General features: G+C 52.2%; 1 protein-coding gene across 4 annotated transcripts in view; it reads left to right on the top strand.

The window, feature by feature from the left end:
* Ttc28 (tetratricopeptide repeat domain 28) overlaps positions 1–7,065 on the top strand; it is a 593,457-nt gene extending 586,392 nt beyond the window's left edge. For all 4 annotated transcript variants that reach the window (XM_078039658.1, XM_078039657.1, XM_021733755.3 and 1 more), the window contains 2 exons: positions 986–1,093; positions 2,185–7,065. In XM_078039658.1, the coding sequence (XP_077895784.1) occupies positions 986–1,093; positions 2,185–3,764 (1,688 nt within the window). In that variant the 3' untranslated portion in view covers positions 3,765–7,065. The remainder of the gene's footprint in view (positions 1–985; positions 1,094–2,184) is intronic.
* Positions 7,066–26,201: the final 19,136 nt, after the last annotated feature.

The following is a 26,201-nucleotide window of genomic DNA, read 5'->3' as shown; positions in this document are numbered from 1 at the left end:
GAGGAAGAACAGACCAGGAAGAGCTGTCCCCTCACGGGCTGTGCAGTCCTGAGCCACGCGGCCTGCTGACAGTGGCCGCACTGTGTGCCACAGAGCCCTGATCCGAGGACAGGCCGTGGCACCCCAGGTGCCCTGTCCCCTGGGAGCTCAGCACAATCCTTCTGAGGGTTCAGGTGGAGTCAGTGGTCTTCCGGGAGAGGCGGGGCCGAGACTCAGTGCTCAAGGCCTCCAGGACCTTTGTCATGCCTGGTGGTCCCCATTTGTGACAATCACATGTCTGAGTTAGCATCTTCCCAGGGAGAGGAGAGGTCCTTGTTGGCTGCCTAAGAGAAGGGCTTTCCTGTGTCACCCAGGATGATCCTGAACTGGTGGACACAGGTGTTCCTCCTGCCTCCCACGTGGCTGGGTACAGGCATAGGCCACCACACCCGCTGTGGTGGCTCCTACATTGTCACTGCAGTATCAGCAGCTCATTAGCCAGCCTCGTCCCAGGAGGCTGGTGCATGGGCGTGGCTGTGCTGCTCTGGGCTCCTTAGGGTCCTGGGGGGTCAGGGAGCAGCCCCTGGGCTTAGGCATGACTGAACTCCCTGTGGGCAATCAGCCAGGAGGCGAGGCCGTGTGATGACGCTGTCCTTGCCCAGGAGAAACTGCCACCTTCCTGAGCACCAGCTTTAGATATGGGCCCAGTGCTGAGTGCAGCGTCCGTGCTTGCCCTGGATGGTGTGAGCAGAACAGAAAACATGGACATGTTAATGAGCCTCATTAGGTCCTGCTCAGCACCTGGCTCAGGCAGGAGGGGACCAGAGCTCTTTGAGGGCGCAGGGCCTGGCAGCAGCAGCACCACACTCAGCTGTGTAGGGACAGGGACAGGAGGCCCAGCCCCTGTGGACACACCCCACTGTGTGGAGCAGTGCAGAGGCCCCGCTCCGTCCTGTGGGGCACCTGAGGCCCCCTGAGGACACAGCTCTGTGCCTGGTCTCCCCAGGGTTCGACCTGTGTGAGGTGGGGCAGGAGGAGGTCATCCTGAAGACCGGGAAGCAGGCCAGCCGGCGCACCGTGCACTTCGCCCTGCAGTCGCTGCTGGCTCTCTTTGGTAAGACCCGCTGGGAGGCCCGCCCACTCCTCCTGGCTGCATTTTGGGCTCTGTGTGGGAGTTGGGGACTGCAGAGCTGCAGGGCAGATGGTCCGTCCCAGCCCAGGGCAATAAACAAACCCCCTGTACCCAGGGAACTCACCACCTGTGAGAGAGGACGGCTGAGGTGTAGGTAGCGCGCCTGAGGGGCTGGCACAGGGCACAGGAAAGGGCAGGGTAAGGGCGAGGACACCATGGAGGCCTGTCCCTCCATGGGCCATTGGGGACCCACGGGCCTGGCAGGAGCTGGCGCCCAGACCGCGCACTCTCAGTTGCAGAGTGACTGCAACTTGGACGTGGCGTGGAGGGCAGAACCCATGGCATCTGCTCTGGGGTGTGCATCGCAGCAGGGAGAGAGCCAGGGGCTGCCCTGTTTGGCTGGTCAGGAAAGCAGCAGGAGGAACGGTGGCTGTAGCGTGGGCCCACTCAGTGCTGCCGCTGGTGACCAGTGTCGAATGCGGTGTAGATGAAGCATGCAGATTAGAGGGGAGGAGGACCGCGTCCAGGGGCACTCCAGGATTCAAAGGTCACAGAGATGAGGGGGAAGCCGGTGAGAGCAGGGTGTGTCCCACAGCAGGTCTGAGGGTGAATGCTGGGCCTGGGAGTGCTGGCCTCCTGGTGGCCTCTGTAAGAGCAGGGGAGAGCAGCTGAGGAGCATCGAGGGCCGGTGACTCCTGGAGTCTGCTGGGACCACCAGGACCCAGCTGCCATGAATGGCACATGTGGGGCTGAGCACCGGGACACCACTGACAGCTCAGTGCTGGTCAGAGCGGGACGGCAGGCGTGGGTCCCCCTAGTGGCCAGGAGCAGAGGTGTGAAAACTGAAGTGCTGGCCCAGGCCTCAGGAGTGCGGCTGTAGCTTCCCCAGGTGTCTTTGTCCCACTGTTGGATGCACTTCTCTTTCCAACTGGACTGGGGTGTAAATGAGCTCCACTCCGGCAGGAGTCGCATTTGCATAATTCTCGCTAGTTTCTAGGGACATCTGTGATTTTTGAAAGAAAATGGAAACCGCCTAACATTCTAACCACCCTCCTCCCTGTGTCTGTGCTCAGATTCCACCGAGCTCCCCAAGCGCCTCAGCCTGGACAGTTCGTCCTCCCTGGAGTCCCTGGCCTCTGCTCAATCCGTCTCCAACACCCTGCCCTTGGGCTGCCAGCACCCGCCCTTCTCCCCGACAGGGGCGGATAGCCTGGCCTCGGACGCCATCTCCGTGTACAGCCTGAGCTCCATCGCCTCCTCCATGAGCTTCGTCTCCAGGCCGGAGTGTGGCCCGGAGGGCGGAGGCCCCAGGGGACGGCAGGACTTCGACAAGCCCAAGAACACTTACCCACAGCGAGCCACCACCCTGCCGCGGAGCCCGCTGTCCCCCCAGGCCCGGGGGGCGGGCAGCAAGGACGAGGAGGAGTACGAGGGCTTCTCCATCGTCAGCACCGAGCCCCTGGCCGCCCACCCCGAGGGCAGGGAGGCGCGCTTCTCCCCGGACCCCAAGCAGGCCCGCGGGGGCGCCGCCATGGGCGCCAAGATATCGGTCAGCTCCAAGGGCAGCGTGAGCACCCCCAACTCCCCGGCCAAGATGACTCTGATCCCCAGCCCCAACTCGCCCTTCCAGAAGGTGGGCAAGCTGGCCAGCTCCGACACGGGCGAGTCGGACCAGTCCAGCACCGAGACGGACAGCACCGTCAAGTCCCAGGAGGACGGCAGCCCCAAGCTGGACCCCCAGGAGCTGGCTCAGAAGATTCTGGAAGAGACGCAGAGTCACCTCCTGGCGGTGGAGCGGCTCCAGAGGAGCGGCGGCCAGGGCGGCCCCGGGAGCCCCCGCGAGGACGGCGCCCCGGTGCCCCCCAGCGCCCCGGTCTTCAGAGCCTCGGAAACCAGCGCCTTCAGCAGGCCCGTCCTCTCCCACCAGAAGAGCCAGCCGTCGCCCGTCGCCACCAAACCAAAGCCCCCGGCCCGGAGCTCGTCCCTGCCCAAGGTGAGCTCCGGGTACAGCAGCCCCGCGTCCCCGAGCCAGCACAGCGGCCGCCCGTCCCCCTGCGACTCCCAGGCCTCCCTGTCGGACCAGCCGCTCTTCAAACTCAAGTACCCCAGCTCCCCCTACAGCGCCCACATCTCCAGGTCGCCGCGGACCCTGTCCCCCAGCTCGGGTCACCAGTCCCCGGCGGGCAGCGCGCCCTCGCCCGCGCTCTCCTACTCCTCGGCCGGCTCCGCGCGCTCCAGCCCCGCCGACGCCCCCGACCTGGACAAGCTGAAGCTGGCGGCCATCGACGAAAAGGTGCAGGCCGTGCACAACCTGAAGATGCTGTGGCAGAGCGCGCCCCAGCCCCCCGCGGGGCCCGTGAGGGTGCTGCGAGGGCCCCCGGGAACCGCCACCTCCAAGAGAGACGTGCTCAGCCTGCTAAACTTGTCGCCTCGGCACAACAAGAAGGAGGAGGGGGTTGACAAGCTGGAACTGCAGGAGCTGTCGCTGCAGCCGCGGGACGAGGCGCCCCCCAGGGCCCCCCCCAACGGCCACTGGCGCCCCGAGACCACCGCGCTGGGCCCCGCCGCCACCGCTCGCCCCCTGAGACTTCCTTCAGCAAACGGCTACAAGTTCCTGTCCCCAGGAAGGTTTTTTCCTTCTTCCAAATGCTGAAGCTTCCCTCTTTCCGCCCACGACTCTGAGAGCTGCGCGCTCCCGCGGGGGCCACCCGCCGGAGCACTGTCCCCCTCAGCCGCGCAGCGCCCCCAGTGGCGGCCCTGGTAGGGCACGTCGCTCCGCCCGCCCCTCAGGCGCCCCGGGCTGGTGGCCAGGGATGGCACTGGGGCGAGTCTCCGCACCTCACCCGTGTCCACCCCGGACCCCCTGCCACTCGTCTTTGATGTGATTCTTTGACAGGATTTTGTACAAAAATGGCCATGATTCTGGGTGGAGGGGACATATCTGCAGAAACTCCAATGCTCTGTACCAGGTGCCACCGGGAGAGTCAGAAAATCCAAGTCGAGTTCGACATGGAAGTGTCATATTAGCCAAAAACAGAATAACGGTTTCAAAATGCCAATGTAAACCTGTCGCAGTCCTACGGCCAGCCACAGCCACTCGCAATAACGCCCGTCAGCGCGCTTCCGCAAGGCCCTCGGGCCCCACCTCAGCCAAACTTGAATTTTCTTAAAAAGTTTATGTAACTCCGACCCAGGCATTTTAGAACTATGCAATTGTGATTTAAGATGCAACTTTGTGCTTTTAAAACATTACTGACCTTTTTTGTACACGGATGAACAACCTGGTTTTGTTATCAATAGTACTTTGCATTTATAGCTGTTATTTTTAAAAGCTCAAAAAGTTTTTTAAAATGCCAAATTTTGAATAGTCATCCATAAGCAATTATCAAGTTTTGGGGGAAAGGGTTGAAAATATTCAGTTTCCTTACTTATTAAGCAAAAAAGAAAAAAAAAGAAAAAGGAGGGAAAAAAACTAACAAAACAAAACTCTGGTTCACTAGACGGAACCAGACCCTCCTTCCAGCCCGGTTGCCTTTGATTAGGTGCTCATTGTCCCCCCTCTTCCCCACTCCAGGCCCCACAGACCTCTTCAGCCTCCATGGGCCGCCACGTCCCATAGCCCTGGGGCCCTGTCCCCTGTGAGCTGCCTTGCTGGTGCCAGTCCTGGGACGCAGGGCACCCGCATCTGAACCATTGCTAAACAGACAGGAAGTCGGGGATCAGAGACCAGGCACAGCTCCCGCAGAGACAGCAGGACCCTCAAGGTCTCTGCTAGCTGGACACATCAAGGGAATGGCCACCTTGGGGTGGCCTTTAATTTATTTTAATATAGAAATGAAGTGTTGGAAATCCTATTAGTGCTAAAATTAGCTGGAGAATCTACAATTATCTAAAAGATACTTATTTAAAGTTAAAGCCCCCCTCCCTTGCTGTGAGGGTCCACCACAGAAGGTGCGCAGCCACCTGACCTGGGACCGCAGCACGTGGAGGGGACACATGGGGCTGCCAGAGGGACACCAGCACCAGGACCCCAGCTGCAGCCTTAGCCCTGGGGAGGGTCACACTGCATCGACATGACTGGCCCCATGCCTGGGGGGTCAGTGTACTCTTCTGAGGGGACGAAAGGATGTCCTCCACTCGGTTACTCTCAGGAGCGCATCGTGGAGGGCTTACGACAGCCAGGCCGATTCAGGGAGGCTGCCCTGTCCAGCCCTGACCGCCCCGGGAGGGATCCTTCATAAAGCAGTGGGCAATTGTGAGAAGTCTTATGTTCACAGGGGAAGATGGTACTAGAAGTGCTAGAGTAGCAGGTGACAGCCAGGGGGACAGCACTGTGTGTTCAGATGGCAAGTCAGGTCTCAGCAACGAAGAGCACACCCCCGTCAAGCCCCGCCCCGCCGCCAGCCTCCTCAGGGCGCCTCCGCAGTCCCCTGGCCAAATGCCCTAAGCCCTCGGGCAGGGGCCTGGGTTCTGTGGCCTTGTCCCTCCACTCTGGAGAACACCTCCCCCCAGACCACTTCCTGCGGGTCCAGCCAGCGAGTACTGGTGACCGACCTGCTTCTAGCCCTCGGTACCTGTTGTCCCTGGTCCCCTGCTGCACACAGGACCTCTCCACCTGGTCCTGGACATCAGTTTCAGGGGGGAAACGAGTGGCTGGATAGAGGTCCAGTGTCCCCACCGGAGTCCCCACGTGTACAAATCAGCGTCAGAGTGAATTTCCAGGCTACTCTGAAAACTGTGTGCTTGCACCGTGGGAGACGGTGGGACAACTCGGACTTCTTGGCAGGAGCAGGGGCTGGCAGGGGACCCGTAGGCTAATTTTTTTTCGGGGGGTGTCCTAGGCTGAGAGGATTTTACCTCTTTGAGTCGCTCTCTAAGTACCTACATGATATTCTTGATCTTGCCTCTTGGCCCCCGAAGCCTAAATGATCGAATGCTGACCCGGGTTAAAAGAGAAAGTTTGCAAGTCCCGGCGTAGGCCTGCGACCCAGGAAGGAGTGTCGGGAGGGAGGATGGCCATGGAGACCTGGGCGACGCTCCTGCACGGCCCTGGCGCTCATCCTGGGGAGGACTCACCGGCTGGTGTGTGGAATCCACCGCAGCATCTGCTTCCCCCTGCAGGCAGCCTTGACGTGCTCTTAGCTCAGGAAACGGATGGCCCCGACCCTGCCCCCTCACATGCAAACACACTGGGGACCAGCAGGAAGGCCCCCCTCTCTTGGGACATTGGGAGGCCCACAGTGAGAGGTAGACGACGCCCCCAGCTCCCCCCAGCCAACTCCTCTGGTACTTGATGATTAACCAAGTCAGATCACCAGGAGCAGGTCAGCTGCTGACCTTCCACGCTGTGACACAGGTGTGCCCCAGTTGCTGTCCCCTCCTCCCCAAGTCCTCATTGAAAGAAGCCAGGCGCTGCCCCCAGGTCCTGCCCTGCTCTCCTCTGCCCCACAGACCCTCCAGTGGGTGGGTGCCAAGCAAGTCCCCTGTCCCCTCCTACCCAGCCCCGCACTGCAGGCCCCAGGAGAATGTACTTGGCTAGTTTAGGTTCAGTCGCAGAAACCCCAGCAATAACCTGGTTTGCCCTTGGCGAGCAGCCAGAGGAACACTGTGTGACCTCCTGGCAGCGCCGGTGTGATCTGACACGTCTGCGTGTGCTGTGTGAACTGGGCCCTCGCGCTGCCGCACCCAGGCCCTGTCCCCTGGGCGCCGCGGCCACCGACGCCCCCTCTTGGCATTCCCGCTCCTTACATGCAGTGTGAGCCGTCCGCGGCCTACAAGGACTTTTTTTTTTTTTTTTTGTAAATTTCACAGTTTCCAGATAGCATTAAACTTTTTATATTACAAAGTTTGCCATGTAAAAAGAACTTCATATTTTTATTGAGACTGCTAAGGCGCTTGGCCTTCTTCCTTTGTGATTTCAGTGTCTATTAAAGCATGAGTTCCCTCGGTTTTAAGTGCTGCCTCTGCGTCTCTGTCTCCCCGTGGGCCCTCTTCACCGGGCACGTGGCCCTGTCCTCCAGGGGCCGGGCGGGCACTCCCTGTGGGGTGGACGGTGCTGGGGCCTGGCCAGCTCCTCTGCAGCCCGGCCAGGGGCAGCTGCTGCCCCTTTAGATGCCAACACACCCGTTACCTCCCGCCTCCCCATCTAAGGAAACGGGCAAGGCAGTATTTCAGAAATGTCCAAGAAAAGCAGGCAGTGGGCAGAGACAGAGGGAGTGTGGACAGAGCAACCCCGACTGCAACCAGAGCCGTCTCATGTGGGTGATGATATGTCACCACGGGGTTTTAGCCAGCTGTGACCAAAGCGCCCGGCAGGAACAACTTAGAGGAGGAAAAGTTTATTTGGGCTCATGGTCTTGGACATTTGGTCCCTGGTCAATGACCTCGCAGCTCTGGGCTGAGGTGGAGCAGGACACTGTGGCAAAAGGGCGGCAGCTCTGGACAGGGCAACCAGGGACAGACAGCTCTGCTCACCTGGGAAAACAGACCCGAAGAGCCGCCCCAGGGACCCATTCCTCCCGCCAGCCCTGTCTGCCCGCAGGTTCCACTGGGTCATGCAGTGGGTGGGTCAATCCACGGATGAGGTCACGATCCTCCTAATCTGATCGCTTCACCTCTGCAGGCTCCTGCCTGTGTCCCACTGAGCCTCGAGGGAAATTTCATAGCTAAACCCCAACAAAGGGAGCTGGGGTGTTAGGAGTTTGGGAACAGAAAAAGAGTAGATTATTTTTAGAATAAGTTAAATATGCATATTTACAAACAGAAATAGAAGCAGAGGGTTATACTTATATCTAGTTAGTGGAGAATAAATACATCGATTTTAAAAAAGCTGGGAACAGGACTGGGCTGGGGCCGGGGCTCAGTGGTGGAGCGCTCTCCTAGCATGCACGAGGCACTGGGTTCGATCCTCAGCACCACATAAATGTAAAACAAAGACATTGTGTCCACCTAAAACTAAAAATTAAATATTAAAAAAGCAAGATAAATAAAATAAAAATAAAAAAATCAGTAACGATATAGGCGATATTCCACACACCCTTTGAAAACTAGGTGCTTTTTGGAAGAAAACTCCACTGAGGCACAGGGTCCCACGTGGCTGATATATAAGGATCAGCACAATAAAAGCTGGAGTGACAGGCGCTGAGAAAGAAGACTCACTTCCTAATGGAAACTTGACAAAAAAGCAAAATTCTAAATTTCTATGCTGCTGACTAGCCTCAAAATTCATAAGGGAAAAACTGGAAGACACAGAAGTTTGGAAAAACAGAGTGTTGCAAAGGGAGATGTTTTGGGGGAGGGTACTGGGGATTGAACTCAGGGCCCTCGACCACTGAGCCCCAGCCCCAGCCCTATTTTGTTAGAGACGGGGTCTCAGTGAGTTGCTTAGGGCCTTGCCTTTGCTGAGGCTTTGGACTTGCAATCCTCCTGCCTCAGCCTCCCAAGCCCCCGGGATAAAGGGAGATTTTAGACTCTCAACTCTCAGTAACTGATAGACCAGACAAAAACTGCTACATGCGGGACAGGCTAAGCGCTTCAGCAGACAGGCCCGTGAGGTGCAGTTACAGGAACCTCGTCTCCAGTGTTGAATCCAGTCTCTTCTCATCCCACGTGTCACCATCTTATTCAAATAGACCAGGGACAGGTGAGGTGATCAGTCTCAGCAAACATAAGAGAAGTAGTGTCATCGCCACCGCACAGTGCGAAGGCGGTCCCAGCGAGCCAGACCCCGCTAACAGGAAGGTAAAAGGCTGCTAATCATGTTTCAATGCGCTCAATAGTGAGAAGAAGAACTCACGCCAGAAATGGGAGGCTGTGGGACGTGGAGACAGAGCTCCTAGGTTCTACTTTTATTCATGACACTGGGGTTTCCTATCTGTTCTCCACAGTCTAAAAATGGACACAGTGGACTCCGATAAGCTCATTTTTGCTCCATAAGCCATGCATTTATTTTCATTCCCGTTTCCCTGCTACTTTCAGGAAACATAAACTACAGTTGTCCCTTCGTACTCCTGGGGATTGGTTCCAGTCTCTGCAGCTGCTCACAGCCCCAGCATCTCCCTTTCCACTCACACGTCGCAGGATTCCCACCCGAGCCTCTCTGTGGGACAGGCTTCCTGGCACTGCTGGGACGTGAGGGCAGGCAGGCAGGGACACACACAATTGTTTTCCCAAATATTTCTGGCTCACGGTCGGTGGAATCCAGGAATGGGAAACCCAGATTCAGAGGGTGACGACATAACAGCTCAAGAATAATACTAATTCCCCATCCCACAAAACAGGTGCAGCACTTTCAAGGAAAACTGATGGCCCTAAAACTTCATGTCCAAGGGCAAACTCAAACCACAGCGGCAGGAACCCCTACCGGCAAGGAGGGGAAGGCCAGGCCACCAAGGACCCCGGCCAGGTGACCAATTCCCCAAGGTGAAGGGAGAGAAAACGAAGGACCAGGAACAAGAGAGGCCAACGCGGACCAGGAAGGGCAGAGTTTGTCCTCGCACTAAGGAGCCTGCCTCTAAAGGCTCCACCCCCCACAACAGAACACGCTGGGACCCACCCGCCACAGGGGCCCTGGGACACTCCAGCCCCAGAGCAGACCCAGCACACAGCCCCGCTCCTCGCAGCTCCGCAGTCCACAGGCCCCGCCCACTTCCTAGTGAGTTTAGGAACAAGTGAATGATAAATGATATTTGTGAGCTTTTAGAAAAATAATGTCAAAAGTTTTGAATAGAATTTAAAAATGCCAACACGGTACAGCAGAAAAGAGAAACTAAAATGGTGATCTCAGCCCTTCAGCTCTTTGCCCTTTGACCTTGTTTTTGACCAACTTCCCCAAAATAGCAGGCTCAGTGTTTTGCATGTGTTTTTGCCAGATTTTCAGGGACTGGATAATCTCTCCTTTCAAATAGCCAGGTGTGGTGGCGCCCGCCTGTCATTCCAGAGGCTCGGGAGGCTGAGGCAGGAGGATCACGGGTTCAAAGCCAGCCTCATCCACAGTGAGGCCCTAAGCAGCTCAGGGAGCCTCTATCTCTAAATAAAACACAGAATAGGGCTGGGGATGGGGCTCAGTGGCCAAGTGCTCCTGAGTTCAATTCCCGTTGACACCACCACCCCAAAAAACTCAGGCCCTCATGCTTTATGGCAGCCACTGGTGGTGGTGGTTTGAACCTCAGGGTTCTGCAAAGGACCACAGCTTGGTACCTTTCTCTTTAAAGCCCTTCCACACTTACAGCCTTGAAGGCGAGATAATGGCAAACAGCAGGGGACGGAGAAGTTAAAGTCACTTCTGCTTCAGGACACAAGGCCACACACCTGGATGCCGACCAGCTGGGGGGATCCGGGTAGTGGGCAGTGCTCTGCTTCTCAGGTGAAGTCCATCCACCTCGAGGTGTTTATTAAACAGGCAGCGACTGTGCACTTGAGCTTCAGGGAACAATACTACTCCCAAATGCATAATTATCTCCAATACACCTACATTAGATGACAAGTTTCAAACTCCACAGTGACTTGAAGTCCCAGAAGCGGAACTCGGAACCTACCCTTTGAGCTGGGGCACCTGCCTGGCAGGCTTTGGCCAAAAGCCGGCAGACTGTTCAGAAGAACAGATGTTTTCTTTTTGAACCAGAAATGCAAGAGTAAATAAAATGGGCTGAAAAATAAGTTGATTCTTATCCAGCATTTCAAAAGTCATTCATTCCACAAATACCTGCCGAGAGTTGTGTAATGCCAGATTCATGGGACCCCAACAGACCTCCAGGAGCCGAATCCGATGCAGAGTCTTTATTGCAATCTCCAGCCTGGACTCACAACCGTTTCCTATGCAGTGGTCCCAAGGAGTGAGTCCCGGTCTTTTGTTCAGTGAGATTTTATAGGTTTTGGGGGATACTCTATGCGTCACAACCTCACACAGCAAATCAATCCATACCGCGGGAAAGTCAAACAACAACTCTTAACACTGATTAGCACTTTCATTGGTGGGAACAATTTGGGTAAGTGTGATTGGTTAGTATAAGAGAGGGATTCCTTTGAACTGATTGGTTTAGGCCACGAGGGGTGAACTGCTAAACCACGTGGTTTCCCAACATGTTATCAACCACCATAAACTACTGGGGGGGTCACCATTTTCCCTGTCTCATGCTGATTGGAGGTTGCTAGGGGGTTGCTATGGGTCCTCACCTAGCCTAACTGAGTCAGGACTCCTGGCGCCTCAGATCTCTCCTGTTATTTGCAGACAAACAACTCAGCAGGGTGGGGATGTGCCTAGGAGTGCTCTGTGGGTTTCTCCAAGGACCAGGGTCACGCCCCTTCCTTGGACAGGCTTTGCTCTGAGGTAGAGGCTGGTTTCTCAAACATGGAGTCACAGCAGTTTCTCAGTTGGTGTTGCTGTAAGCAGAACCCAGGAGTCAGAAAGAAGCAGGAAGTTCTATCAGGGGTTAAAAAGTGCATCAAATGAAGCTGCTCCACCTAGATGCCACTGTCACCCGAACACCTCAATCAGCACCGTCTGCTGACCAGCCAACCACCACCGGCCCCTTGTCCCCTCTTGAGACTCACTTGGCCACCCTTGGGGGACAGGGTCCCCGGGCAGCTGCTGTCCTGAGTCCTCTCCTGTCCTGGCTCGAGCTGACCCGGCAGGAGCAGGGCGGGTGGCAGGGCCGGCCACCGTGGGCGGGCGGACCTCAGGAGAGGCTGTGGGCACTTGTCACTCCCTGCCTCCCTTGGAAGGTGACCCAGGAGCCAAGAGGTGACAGTGAACTGAGGTCAGTGGGGCCAGCAGCCGACGGGAAGAGCAGACAGACACCAGGACAGGGGCCGCAAAGTCCCTGGCCCCTCTGCAGGGCCAGGCTCAGTCACCTCCCCTGGCGACCCGGTGGGCCTAACTGCCATCGGAGGTTAGAAACGGGCTGCGGGTCCGGCTGCGGGGGCAGGGAGGGGAGCTGGGCGCAGGGGCCGGAGGACGTGCCGGGGGCTGGGCCTGGCCCACTGGCCCTGCCTTGGACACTGTGACCTGGAATAAGGAAAGGCCCACAAGCCTCCCGCGTGGCCAGCTCCTCAGTGGCCTCTGGGGACAGCGCTGCTGCTGCTGCTCCTTGTCCCCGCATCTGCAGGTTCTAGAGAGGGGCAGGTCCTCCGTCGGCCTGCCCCTGCCCCTGCCCCCCGCTGCCCCCCGAGACCCCCTCCTCCAAACCCTCAAACCAGGTTCGCGCCCCCAACAGCATCAGCAGCTGCGTCCAGAAGCGAAGCTCAGGGGCCTTTGGCAGGTGGGACAAGGGACAAGGGCTAAGCGTTTGCTGAGCATCTGATGGAGCTTTAACCCTCTGTCCCGAACCACGTCCACGGCCACGGCCAGGTGGGGACTGCAGAGCCGCTACAGGGCGCCAGAGAACAGCGAGGCCACTGCGGTCACCACCCCTGCACATGATGGGACCCTGTGCGGCCCGCCACAGTCGCCTGGAGGCTCACGGCACAGCTCAGCTGCGGAGCCACAGGGACGCGCTGACAGGGACCAGGACACGCGGGTGAACTGGAATCCAATGTCTATTTATGTAGAAATGGCCTCGAGCCACAGCCGGCCACCCTCCCGGACAGCACAGTGAGACCGCTGGGCTGACTGTGGGAAGAAGCCACGTCACAACAGAAACACGGGAAGCAACAGTTAGACGCAAAAGAGGTTCAAGTACTAACTCAGGGCACAGTGGCAGCCTGTCACCCCAGAGGCTCGGCAGGCTGAGACAGGAGGCTGGCAAGCTCAGAGCCAGCCTCGGCAATGGTGAGGCCCTGGGCAGCTCGGGGAGACCCTGTCTCTGAATAAGACACAGAACAGGGCTGGGGTGGGGCTCAGGGGTCCAGGGCCCCCGGGTTCAATCCCCAACCCCCACAAAAGGCGTGAAGTGGCCCCAGGAGGCTGAATACAGAAGCCATGCTGTGAGCACAAGGCAGCTCACAGGACACAAATCCCACCGCAGTCAAACCAATGTGTGGGGACAGACAGAGCAGTGGACCTGGTTTCCCTGAGCAGTTCCAAGGCCCCTGCTCTAGTTCCTAAGTGTCTGATCCATTTTGATCTGACCTTTGTGCATTTAGGGATCTAGTTTCTTCTCCACACGGCCTTCTAGTCTTCCCTGCACCATTTGTTTAAAGTCTGCTTCTTTTCTCCGTCGTGAACTCTTGGCACCTCTATCGAGTGTCACACGGCTGTGGGTGTGTGCTGTGTCTCTGCGTCTTCTCTTCTGTGGAAGCTGCTCTTGGTCTTGAAGGTGTGCGCGTGCATGGCTGTCGCCATTTGTCGGGACTCACTGAATCGCAGCCTCTCCGCTCATGTCTTTCATTTTGTGCACGTCACATGGGAAGCCAGAGCAGGGCGTGGTCTGGCAGAAATGACCCAGCTGGGCCTCAGATGCATAAGGAGGTGCCGAGAGGCCGAGTCCATCTACCAGGGCACCTAGAGGAAGAAGCGGGCTGGAGGAGGTGACTTGGCTCCCCGCAGAGCTGGGGTGACCAGGGCCAGTGGGACCGGAGCTAGAGGAAACTGGGGAACAGGAGGACACCCAGCAGAGGGACACCCCCAGGCCACCTGACTATGACCAAGGTGGCACCAACAGTGCAGCAGAGAGAGCCTGGCGCTGGGCCAGCTGGATCTGTGTATGGGGGGGGAGCACCAGGGATTGAACCAGGTGCTTAACCCCACCCCCTCAGCCCTTTTCATATTATATTTAGAAACAGGGTCTCCCTGAGTTGCTTAGAGCCTCCCCTGTGGCTGAGGCTGACTTTGAACTCACCATCCTCCTGCCTCAGCCTCCAGAGCTCTGGGATGACAGGCGTGCACAACCGTGCCTTGTTTGGATATGTCTGTTTTTTTAATATCTATATTTTTAGTTGTAGTTTAACACAATTCCTTTATGTGGTGCTGAGGCTTGAACCCAGGGCCTCACGTGTGCTAGGCCAGCGCTCGACCGCTGGGCCACACCCCCAGCCCCACGGATATGTAGATCTTTAAAAACTAAACACAACTTTCACATCATGCCTTATATAAAAACCAGCTCTCCATAAACTGTGCATCTCCATGTGAAAGGTAAAACAAAAAGGCAGAAAATCTAGTGAGAATCTTTAGAAGAAAACAAAAGACTATCTTCATGACTTTGTTTCTTTTTTCCATATTTTTGACTGGTGCATAATGGGACTCCTGTTACAGTTCCCTCTCCCTCCTCCCCGTCCTCTTCCTCTTCTCTGCTGATGCCCCTTTGACTTTCACGAGACCCTTCCCCACATTTCTTCCGACTCTTCCTCCAGGGCCTCCACATCATGGCCTGTGGCTTTCTGAGTTCCGTGTGTTCTGCTGAACATGATCTTCTCAGGTTCCCTCCGTGGTTTCATTTTTCTTTGTAGCTGAGCAAAACTCCATGTTTTGTCCCCGAGGCTGGGAGGCTGAGGCAGGAGACAGGAGTTCAAAGCCAGGGCTGGGGCTGGGGCTCCGTGGCAGAGCACTCGCCTACACGTGCGAGGCCCTGGGTTCGATCCTCAGCACCACATAGAAATAAATAATTTTTTTAAAAAAAGCTATTGTGCCCATCCACAAAAAAAATATTTTAAAAAGAAAGAAGGAAAGAAAGGGCTGGGGATGTGGCTCAGTGATTCAGCACTCCTGGGTTCAATTCCTGGTACAAAAAATAAAAATGTGCACACACACACACACACACACACACACACACACACACACACCTCCATTGTGTAGATACAGCACATTTTCTTTTTTTTTTTTTTAATATTTATTTTTTAGTTCTTGGCGGACACAACATCTTTGTTGGTATGTGGTGCTGAGGATCGAACCCAGGGCCGCACGCATGCCAGGCGAGCGCGCTACCGCTTGAGCCACATCCCCAGCCCCCAGCACATTTTCTTTATCCATTCATCAAGTGATGGACAGCGAGGCTGGTTCCACAGTTTGGCTGTTGTGAACCACGCTGCTGTAATCGGCTGTGCATGTATCACTGTAGGAAAATGACTTTAATTCTTCGGGATAAAAACTGAGGAGTGGTCTAGCTGGGCATATAGTGGTTCCCTGCCTAGTCCTCTGCTAAGCTGCAGAGGCTGGCCTCAAACTTGCAGTCCTCCTGCCTCAGCCTCCGGAGACACCGGGCTAGCAGGGGTGCACCTCCACTCCTGGCCATGGTGCTTGATGAAAGGCTCTCACCTAAACATTAGCAGCAGCAGAGAAGCAGAGGCGTATGTTCGCTCCTTGCCAGGGATGGGCAGGTGCGTGTGAGGTCCCGCTCACCCTTATTTGTTTGTTACTTAGCTGTGGTGAGGATTGAGCTCTGGGTGCGTTACCACTGGGTTGCACCCCAAACCCCCCCTTTTTTTTTATTTTGAGAGAGCTTCCCAGGTTAGCTTCAAATTTGTGATCCTCCTGCCCCAGCCTCCTGAGTTCCAGGGATTTCCGCGCCTGGCGCCTTCAGTACCTTCTTGTGAATCACTGGCCAAAGTTCTAGCAAGGACCCGTTGTCTGCAGAGCTCCCTGGGGTCTCCGCACTGCTCTGTCTCCCTGAAAGTGAGTGCGGACGCCCCCAGGTCCCGCGGGGGTTGTCAGCAGCCAAGCCCCCTCCCCGAGTCCCTGTCCAGCCTGAAACACCCAGGGGCGTGTGTCCCCTGCCCACGGCTGATTCACGTGAACCAGAAGGAGTGGCCTCGAGGCGCTGGGAAACCCCCACCCACAGACAGCCCACGGCCACACAGGGGACAGGAGCCTCAGCCAGTGCCCAATGCAGCCTGGTGGACGATGCGGGGCCTTTCCTGCAAACCCTTTTCCAAACAGAGACAAGCTCTGCTCCCCCACCCCATGTCCAGGCCGGGCGAGTCAGAGTCTTAGAGGTCAAAATAAACACTCATGAGCGTTAGCACAGGATGACCCGTGCTCCCCAAATAAGGAAGGACTTCACAGAATCCCAGCACGTCCCCCTCCTCCAGTCCCCTCCTCCTGAAGCTGTGGGACGAAGGCCGGGAGGGGGTTCTGAGCCAGGTGATGGTTGGCCAGGGGAGGAGGCCTCCAGGACGCGGCGTGGAGCAGTGCTGGCAACGGCCTGGACAGTGACAACCGGGACACACACACACACACACACACACACACACACACACACACGGGAAGACCGACCCAGTGCACAAGGATGACCTGCAGGGAGGAAGTCCCAAGAGCACCCTGTGGCCTCGGACAGGATGGCGGTGCTGACATAGGCTGGTGCCAGTCAGCCAGTCCCTCCGTCCGTCCCTCCATCTAGATACGACTGGGAGCCTGGCGGCAGCAGCACCCCAATAACAATGAGTACACCCAACTGCCAGGCCTTGGCTTCTAAAACCACCTTCACTGGAAGGACCCAGGACTCCTTGGGAAGTGGCCGCTTTTTCCTGCGTATGACAAAGTAGGAAAGGCTCAGGGAGCCAGGGACATCTGGGTTTGGAGAGGTTCCCGCTGGCCAAACCAGGCACCATCCCAGCATCACCCGACGCCAGTCAGGGATCCTCTGCGCATCTCCAGAGCTTCCTGTGCCACTGTCTCTCTCTGGTACTCGGCTCAGCCACGCGCACCTCGTGAAGGTGCAGCTGGGGGTGACACGGGCTCACTTCACTCTTTTCCTCCTCCAGGGCCCAGGGTCCAGCATGGCCTGGTGTCCAGTGTCTGGATGCTACTGATTCCAGGGGGGTTTGTTTGGTTTTTGGTACCAGGGATTGAACTCAGGGACCCTGACCACTGAGCCATATTCTGTATTTAGAGACAGGGTCTCACTGAGCTGCTCAGGGCCTCGATGTTGCTGAGGCTGGCTTTGAACTCATGATCCTCCTGCCTCAGCCTCCGAAGCAGCTGGGATTATAGGCATGTGCCACCACACCTGGCAGAAGGATGCGTTTTTGATCCACCTTCCTGACCACAAAAGAATACTCGGCATTTAGCAGGTATTCTTCTTTTTGAAGAACAAATTGCAAACCATGTCTTTTTATTTTCATTGAAAATTTGTCATCAAAGAATTCTTTTGAAAGAAAACTCACATGCAACGGGACATGCATAATGCCCTCCACAAACCACAGAAGACGGCCCTTCTCTGGGAATCCATAGGTTCTTGTTGTAATATATGCAGAAATGCATACACACGGATAATCTTTGACTTATGGAAAGCCTTAAGGAGTTCAAAATAAAATAGAGTTAAGATTCATAAAAACAAAAATAAAATGGGTCAGTGTTGAGAAGGGGAAGGAAGGAAACAGTGGGGTTTCTTTTTCAGATTGAATCGTGGCCTGTGCTCCATCGCGGGCTGCCCTCACCCCATGCAGGGGCGTTTCTGAGAATGGGAGGTGGGAGTGACAGGTGTGGCCCCCCACCTCCGCCAGCCAGCTCCAAGTGCACACCCACGACAAGGCCCACAGCCTTAATGTTGCTGTGGCCTCAAAACAAACAAAAAACCATTACTATATATATATATTTTTTTTAAACAAAAGACCTGGGGTGGGAATTAGGGACGAGATCAGCGAAGGACAAGAAGAGGTCCCCAAGGTGGCCTGGTGCCTACAGTCAGACGCCACATCTGCAGAGGAGCTCAGGGTGCGGGAGCCCAGGGCCGCGCTAGTGTGACCAGCAAGGGCTGCAGGGACCAGCATGTTCTGCCGCTGGCCTGGGTGCACACACTGAGGCCACCGCCCGGCACTGCCAGCCCTGCTCCAAAGAAACATGCCTGGGGGTCCCTGTGAGCCTCTGGGACCAGGGACCTGGGATCCACCTCTGGAGGACCCCGCAGCCGGGAGGGCCAGCCTGCGCCAGGCACCCGCACCACCAGGCACGAGTTGTCCAGAAAAGCTTGGGTTTGCCTTCTCTAGAGCATCGCTCATGAAATAGTTTGCCAACAGGAACACTCAGGGCGTCCAAGGTCCCTCAGGACCCACTGGCCCTGTGTCCAGGGCTCACGTAGAGCAGAGATCTTATTTACACCCCACCTGGAAAGGGTCTCCATTGATCATGGAAAAGAGACAACACTGTCCCTTGAAACAGTCTTCTTTTAAAAAAAAAATTTTTTTTTTGTAGTTGTAGATGGACAAATGCCTTTATTTTGTTAATTAATTAATGTAGTTATTAGATATTTATTTTTTAGTTCTAGATGGACACAATATCTTTTTTTAATTTATTCATTTTTAATATCTTTATTTTATTTTTAGGTGTGGTGAGGACCGAACCCAGTGCCTCCTGCATGCCAAGCGAGCGTGCTACCACTTGAGCCACATCCCGAGCCTGTGGACACAATATCTTCATTTTACATTTATGAGGTGCTCAGGATGGAACCCCGTGCCTCACGCCTGCCAGGCAAAGGCTCTGTCAATGAGCCCCAGCCCCAGCCCCAATCGTGTGTGTGTGTGTGACTGAGATCGTGTTAAAAAGGCATATGTGGAAAGACGAATGTAACCAGATCAAAATGCTGTTAAGTCTTCAATTTATCAGTCACATTCAAGCAGCCATCATGCCTGAAAACCGACAGTGGAAAGGGTTCTTGAAGCTGATGTGGAACAGGGAGCAGGGCGTCCAGGGGCTGGGGACGCGGGACGAGGTAAAGGAAGCCTGGCCTTTCCCCAGAGCTCCCCCAAGGGAACAAGCGAGAGCCAAATTGTGGGGTGAGTCTGGGTGAAGCTCCCAACACAGTCTCCACACAACTGGCACCCCGCTGCCACCAACAGGAAACGGTTCCACATTTTGCTTTGGGGCCTTCAGGTTCTGGATGACAAGCACCTGGCCTCCCAGAGCAGAGACAGGGGCAGGCCCCCAAGGACAGTAAAATGCCACCCAGCTGCGGGCACCGAACTAGACGCCCCGGAACTGGGCTTTGTTTCCCACTAATGTCGACCTTGGAGAGGCAGGAGTGTGTCCCCAAGCTTGCTCCTCTGGAGGGTGACTTCAGCAGAAACCAAGGATGCTTCTGACGCTGGGCGGGCGGCACGCGCCTGGGACCCTACCAAGGTGGACGGCTGGGTGACAGGGCCCCAGGGACAAAGCTAGCCCCGGAAACTCAGGGAGACCCTGCCTCAAAATAAAATAAAAAGGGACGCAGATGTAGCTCCGTGGTCCAGGGCCCCTGGGTTCAAACCTCAGAACAGAAAAAGAAATTCCCCGTAGCCATCACGGAGTGTGAACTTAGGTGAAGACAGGTGGAGATGGAGTGCAGTCAAGGTGACATGAGGTCGTCCGCATGATTCTATATTTAGAAGACCCAAAAAAGCTCCAGGAGAAAACTTCTAGAACTCAAAAATGAGTTCAGCAAAGTAGCAGGGTATGAAATTAGCCCCCGTTAACCCAAGGTGGGGGTGGGGCTCAGTGTTAGTGCACTCGTCCGGCCTGTGTGAGGCCCTGGTCCGTCCTCAGCACCACCCAAAAATACATAAACAAAGGTACCAGGCCCACCTACAAGTAAATAAATAAATATAAAATTAACACCCTTAAATCAATTCATTCCTACATATCAGTGATAGATCAACTGAAAGAGAAATTAGGAAAACTACTCCATTCACAATAACCTCAAAAAATGTATATATTTGGGGGAAAAAAAAAGAGGTGAAAGACCTCTAAATGAAAAGTCCAGAACTCTAAAGAAAGAAATTGAATGAGACCTTAGATGATGGAGAGGTCTACATGCTCTTGACCAGACAGAATTAGTATTGTCAACATGGCCCCACTGCTGGGGCTGGGGCTGGGGCTAGAGGTGGAGTCCTCATCTAGCACATGGGGGGCGCTGGGGTCGATCCTCAGCACCACATAAAAAATAAATAAAATAAACGTATTGTGTCCAACTACAACTAAAACAAAAATATATATTTTTTAAAAAATGCCCATACTACCCAAAGCACTATAAGGATTTAATGTAATTCCTATAACGATTCCAATGATGTTCTTCACAGAAATAGAAAAAGCAATCATGAAATTCACTTGGAAAAATAAGAACAGCCAAAGCAATCCTCAGTGAGAAAAGTGAAGCAGGAGGCATCACAATACCAGACCTTAAACTATACTACAGAGCCATAGTAACAAAAATGGCATGGTACTGCCCCCAGTTACAGAACAGAGGACACAGAGACAGACCCACGTAAATACAGTCATCTCATCCTAGACAAAGGCACCAAAAACATACATTGGAGAAAAGATAGCCTCTTCAACAAATGGTGCTGGGAAAACTGGAAATCCATATGCAGTAAAATGAAACTAAACCCCCATCTCTCACCATGCACAGAACTCAACTCAAAGTGGATCAAGGACCTGGGAATTAGACCAGAGACCCTGCACCTATTATTAGAAGAAAAAGAAGGCTCAACTCTTCATCATGTTGACTTAAAAACCAAATTCCTCGATAAGACTCCTATAGCACAAGAATCAGTAAATGGGAATCAAACTAAAAACTTCTTACAGCACAGGAAACAATCAAGAATGTGGAGAGAGAGCCTACAGAATGGGAGAAAATCTTTACCCCCTGCACCTCAGATACAACATTATCTCCAGGGTATACAAAAAACCCCAAAAACATAACCCCCCAAAACAAGTAACCCAATTAATAAATGGGCTAAGGAACTGAACAACACCTCACAGAAGAAGATATGTGATCAGTCAACAAATATATGAAAAAATGTGCAACACCTCTGGCAATTAGAGAAATGCAAATTAAAACTACACTGAGATGCCATTGTGCTCCAGTCAGAATGCAATTATCAGGAATACAAGGAACAATAAGTGTTGGCGAGGATGTGGGGGAAAAGCACGCTCACGCATTGCTGATGGGATTGCAAATTGGTGCAACCACTCTGGAAAGCAGTATGGAGATTCCTCACAAAACTTGGAATGGAACCGCCATTTGACCTGGCTATCCCACTCGTTGGTTTATACCCAGTGGATTTTAAATCAGCACACTACAGTCACACAGCCACATCAACATTCATAACAGCTCAGTTCACAATAGCTAAGCTGTGGAACCAACCTAGATGCCCTTCAACAGATGAATGGATGAAGAAAATGTGGTACATATACACAATGGAATATTACTCAGGCTTAAAGAAGAATGAAATTATGGCATTTGCCAATAAATGGATGTAACTGGAGACTACCATGCTAAGTGTCCGTGCAAACCAAAGGACAATACACTCTCTGATATGCGGATGCTGACTCACAGTAGGCGGGGGTAGAGGCTCACGGATTGGAGAGAGTGGAGTGGGGAGAATGGAGGCCAGATGGGAACAGGAAAGACAGCACTAGGAGCTGGACATTATGAATACGTGACCAGTGTTAACTCCACATCCTGTTCGCCCTCAAGAACGGGAAGTCGTCCTCCACGTGTGCATGATCTGTCAAATGCACTCTACTGTTGCGTATCACTAAGAAGAACAATTAAAAAATGAAGCAAAAATTGACAAAATGTATAGGAAACATACCAAACTCATAATCATATTTAGAGATTTTAACATCTTTTAAAAAAAGATCAAGGAAAGGAAAAAAAAAAAAAAAGATGAGGTGGTCAGGTGGCCCTAATCTGCCGAAGGCCTTATAAAAGGGAAATTTGGACACAGATACAGACACGCAGAGAGGGAAGGCAAAGAGGGAATCCGACTACTGGATTTGGGACTTTTACTCTCCAGACCTGTGTGACAATAAATTCCTACTTTTTAAACCACTCAGTTTTGCCTGGTGTGGTGGCGTGTGCCTGTCATCCTAGAGGCTCAGGAGGCTGAGGCAGGAGGATTGCAAGTTCAAAGCCAGCCTCAGCAACTGGCAGAGACCCGAAGCAACGGAGCAAGACCCTGTCTCGAAATAAAAAAATAAAAAGGGCTGGGGAGGTGGCTCCGTGGTTAAGCTCCCTGGGTTCAATTCTGGTACAAAAACAAAAACAAACAAACAAACAAAAAGCCACTGACCCTGCTCATGTATGAGGGTCCCAGGGTCCCCACGTCTCTCCAACAACCTGCACCGTCTGACGATGGGGGCAGGATGGTACGCGATGGCATCTTTCTGCACTGCACGGGGCCCACTTGCCACAGCACAGTAAGGAAACCCAGAAGTGAGAGGAGTTGTGCAAATCGGGTGAGTTTATTAGAAACGCAGCTCATCACGGAGTGGGGGTCTCAAATCACCTCCCCAGGGAGGCTGGGGGGTGTCTGGGGGATAAAGAAGCCCAGTGACTTAAGGTGGGGGAAGGTGGTGCTCGGGGCCGTGGTCAGTGGTCTGTGTGTGTGTGATCAGACTCGTGGCTCTCTATGGACGTATGTTCAATCTGGATGCCTCTTATTTTTCTTGCCTAAATGCTCTGGTGAAAACCTCTTGCTCATTCCTTAGGGAGAAGGGATTCAGTCTTTCATCTTAAGTCTGACATTAGCTGGTTTTTTTTTTTTTTTAAAGATGCTCTTTAAAGGTGGAAAAAGTTACTTTCTATTCCTAGTTTGTTGAGTGATTTTTATCATAATGGTGAGCTGGATCTTGTCTTTTCTCTTTCTATTGGAATGTTCAGGTATTATTTATCCTTTATTCTATTAATATGTAGAGTTACGTTAATTGATTTTTGGATGCTAACCAACCTTGCATTCCTGCAGCGAGTCTCACTTGGTCTTGGTGAATAATACTTTTCAGATACTTCTGGATTTGTTTGCTAACATTTTGTTGGTGATTTTCACATATATGTTTATTTATTTATTTGGTTCCAGGGATTGAACTGAGAGGCGTTTAACCACTGAGCCACATCCCCATCATTTTTTTTAATTTTTAATTTCGAGACGGGGTCTTATTAAGTTGCGGAGGCTGGCTTTGGACTTGCAATCTTCACATCTCAGCCTCCCAAGCCAATGGGAATACAGGTGTGTGTCCCTGAGCCTGGCTCACATCTGTTTATAAAAGATATTCATTTCTCTGATGTTTTTTTCAGTGATTTCTCTGTTTTTAACATCAGGGTAACAATGACTGCATAGAGTAAGCTGGGAAGTATTACCTCCTCTTGCATTTTTTAAAAAAGTCTGAAAACTTGCTATGAATACTTGTTCGGCTGAACTTTCCAGGAAAGTCATCTGAGATAGGACTTTTCTCTGTAGGAAAAATATTTAACTACTAATTCAATTGGAGTTTTTGTTTTTGTACCATGGATTGAACCCAGGGACATAAAATCACTGCGCCACATCCCTGGCCCTTTTTTGTATTTTATTTAGAGACAGGGTCCTGCTGAGTTGCTTACGGCCTCACTTTTGCTGTGCTGGATTTGAACTCATGATCCTCCTGCCTCAGCCTCCAGAGCCACTGAGATGACAGCAGTGCCCCCCTGTGCCCAGTACTAATTCAGTTTTTAAACTTTATATATAAAGTTTAAAAATTGAATTATATATATATATATATAATATTATATAAAACTGAATATATATATATCCAATTTTTTGTAAATCAGTTTTTAAAAAATATTTCTTTTGAGTTGTAATTGGACACAATACCTTTACTTTATTCATTTATTTTTATGTGGTGCTGAGGATTGAACCCAGTGCCTCACATGTGTAGGTGAGTGCTCTACCACTGAGCTCCAGCCCCAGCCCCCATAAGTCAGTTTTGATAATTTGTGTCCTAAGAATTTATATAACTTATCTAAGTTGCATAATTTCTAATTTAAAAATTCAGATTATTCCCTTACAATTTTTTTTTTTAATTTCTCTAGAGTTTGTAATGAAGTCTTCTCCTTCAATCCTGATTTAGGTAATTTGTGTCTTTTTGCTAAAAACCATATATAAAAATCATTTTAAAGGACTAGTTTTGGGTTTCATTGATTTTTTGTTGTTGTTGTTTAATGGACTTCTATTCTGAATTCTATTTTTTCCTTCTTCCAGTCATCTGAGCGTGACTTGCTCTTCTGTTTCTAAATTCTCCTGGTACAAGCTTAGATTTTTTACTTCTAGATCTATCTTCCTTTTTAACATGTTTGAAGCTGTAACTTTCTAAAGCATTGCTTTTGTGGCATCCCCAAAATTTTATGTTTGCATTCACTTCATTTGGTTCAAGATATTCTCCAACGTCCTTTGTGAATTCTTCAATTCATGGGCCATTCAGAAGTGTGCTAATAATTTTCCAGTCCTTCTGGATTGTCTAGGTATCTTTGTATTGTTGGTTTCTTATTTAATTCCCTGGGTCTGGAGCAGACTGAATAATTTTGATCCTTTCAATTTTATCAACAATGCTTGCTACACATTTGAAAAGATGTCCATTCTATCACAGTTCTATGTGTTTCATTGACATCAAGTTGCTGACAAAGTGGTTGAAGTTTTCTGTGATCCTACTTTCTAGTCTTTCTAGAGATGACTGCAAGTATTGAAATCTGCAACTATAAATGTTGAATTCTTTTTCCTTTCAATTTTACCACTTTTTGCTTCATGTATTTTATGGCTATATGTTCAGGGTGTGGATAACTGTTAAGTTCCTGAGTTTTTGGTCCTTATATCATTATGAAATGTTTCTCCTTTGTTCCTAGTAGTAGTTTTGTTTTTTTTTTCTGGTTTTCTACCATGAATTAAACCCAGTGGTGCTTAACCCCTGAGCCACATCCCAGCTCCCTTTTTTATATTTTATTTAGAGACAGGGCCTCACTAAGTTGCTGAAGCTAGCCTTGAACTCAGGATCCTCCTGCCCTAGCCTCCCGAGCCACTGGGATGATGACAGGTGTGTGCCACTGGGCCGGGCTCTGCAGACGTTTTTGTTCGCTTGTTTGTTTGTTTTTAGAGAGAATCTTTTAATATTTATTTTTTAGTTTTCAGCGGACACAACATCTTTGTTTGTATGTGGTGCTAAGGATCGAACCCGGGCCGCATGCATGCCAGGCGAGTGCGCTACAGCTTGAGCCACATCCCCAGGCCTCTGCAGACATTTTTAAAGTCTATTTTGTTTGATAATCATATGATTACTCCAGTTATTTTATGGTTACTGTTTGCATGGCATTTATTTTTAACCTTTTATTTTGACCCTTTTAATGTGAAGCGTGTCTCTTTTAGATAGCATACAACTTTATCTTTGTTTGGAATATTTACTCCATCATAATAGGATCGCTGATGCGGCTGGATTTATACCTGTCAATTTGCATGTTGTTTTTTATGAATTAACACTTTTATTATTGATGAATATATAAATTCTGGGATGACAGGTGCGCGCCACTGCATGTGGCAAATTCTTTTTTTTTTTTCTTTTAACTTCTGATTAGTATGAGTTTTCCTTCCGTCGCAGGGTTTTATTGTTGGAGCACACAGGGTGGCTCTCAAGTTCACTTGGAAACATAGAAGAAAAACATGTAGAAAAATTCTGAGGGGAAGAAATGTAACAGGAGACCTAGCCTCTTGTCCAATAGCCAAAGCTGCGGTCTGTGGAGGGGCGCCCTGGCTGGGGGTTTCCCCTCCCAAGGTTCCTGAGCTGGGAGTGGTTCCCGGGGCGTAGAGGGTGTGGCCCTTTAAAAGGTGGGGCCTGCGGGGAGCCCTGAGGTCCCTGGAGGGCTCCTGCCACCTGCCACACCAGGGGACCTCCCTGGAGCCCACACTCTCTGTTTGGCCTTTCACTTCAAAACTGTGAGCTGAATAAAGGCTTCCCCTCCTCGGGTGGCCTGCGTGAGCTTTGCATCATGGTGACTAATGCAGAGGTCGAGGTACTGGCAGGGGACAGAGAGACCAGTGAAACAAAAGCAGAGGCACAGACAGGAGCTCTAACAAACGGGAAGTGAATAAATGAGAGGAGAGGTGGCTCAGATCCCCGCCAGGGAACACAGGGCTCAGTAAACGGCCTTAGGGCAACTATTTGAAAAAATGATGAAACTGGACCTGTGTGTCACACTAGGCCGGAGGACACGTCCGCGTGATCCCAGAGTTGACTGCACAAAGGAAGCCACCAAGACCAGAGGGAAAGGCAGCACCCTTCTTGAAACAGTCACCTGGAAAGACCAGTTTACTGGACCCGACACCCACAGACCATGAAAGGAAATATTCCATTCAACCACATAAAAAGAATTCTAGGTTAAAAAAAAAAAAAAAAAAAAAACCATAAGCAAATTCAAGACCCAACTGAAAAGAAGGAAAGAGGTCT

Source organism: Ictidomys tridecemlineatus, chromosome 2, assembly GCF_052094955.1.
Source record: "Ictidomys tridecemlineatus isolate mIctTri1 chromosome 2, mIctTri1.hap1, whole genome shotgun sequence".
NCBI classification, from domain to species: domain Eukaryota; kingdom Metazoa; phylum Chordata; class Mammalia; order Rodentia; family Sciuridae; genus Ictidomys; species Ictidomys tridecemlineatus.
This window is presented reverse-complemented; position numbering and strand designations above follow the sequence as displayed.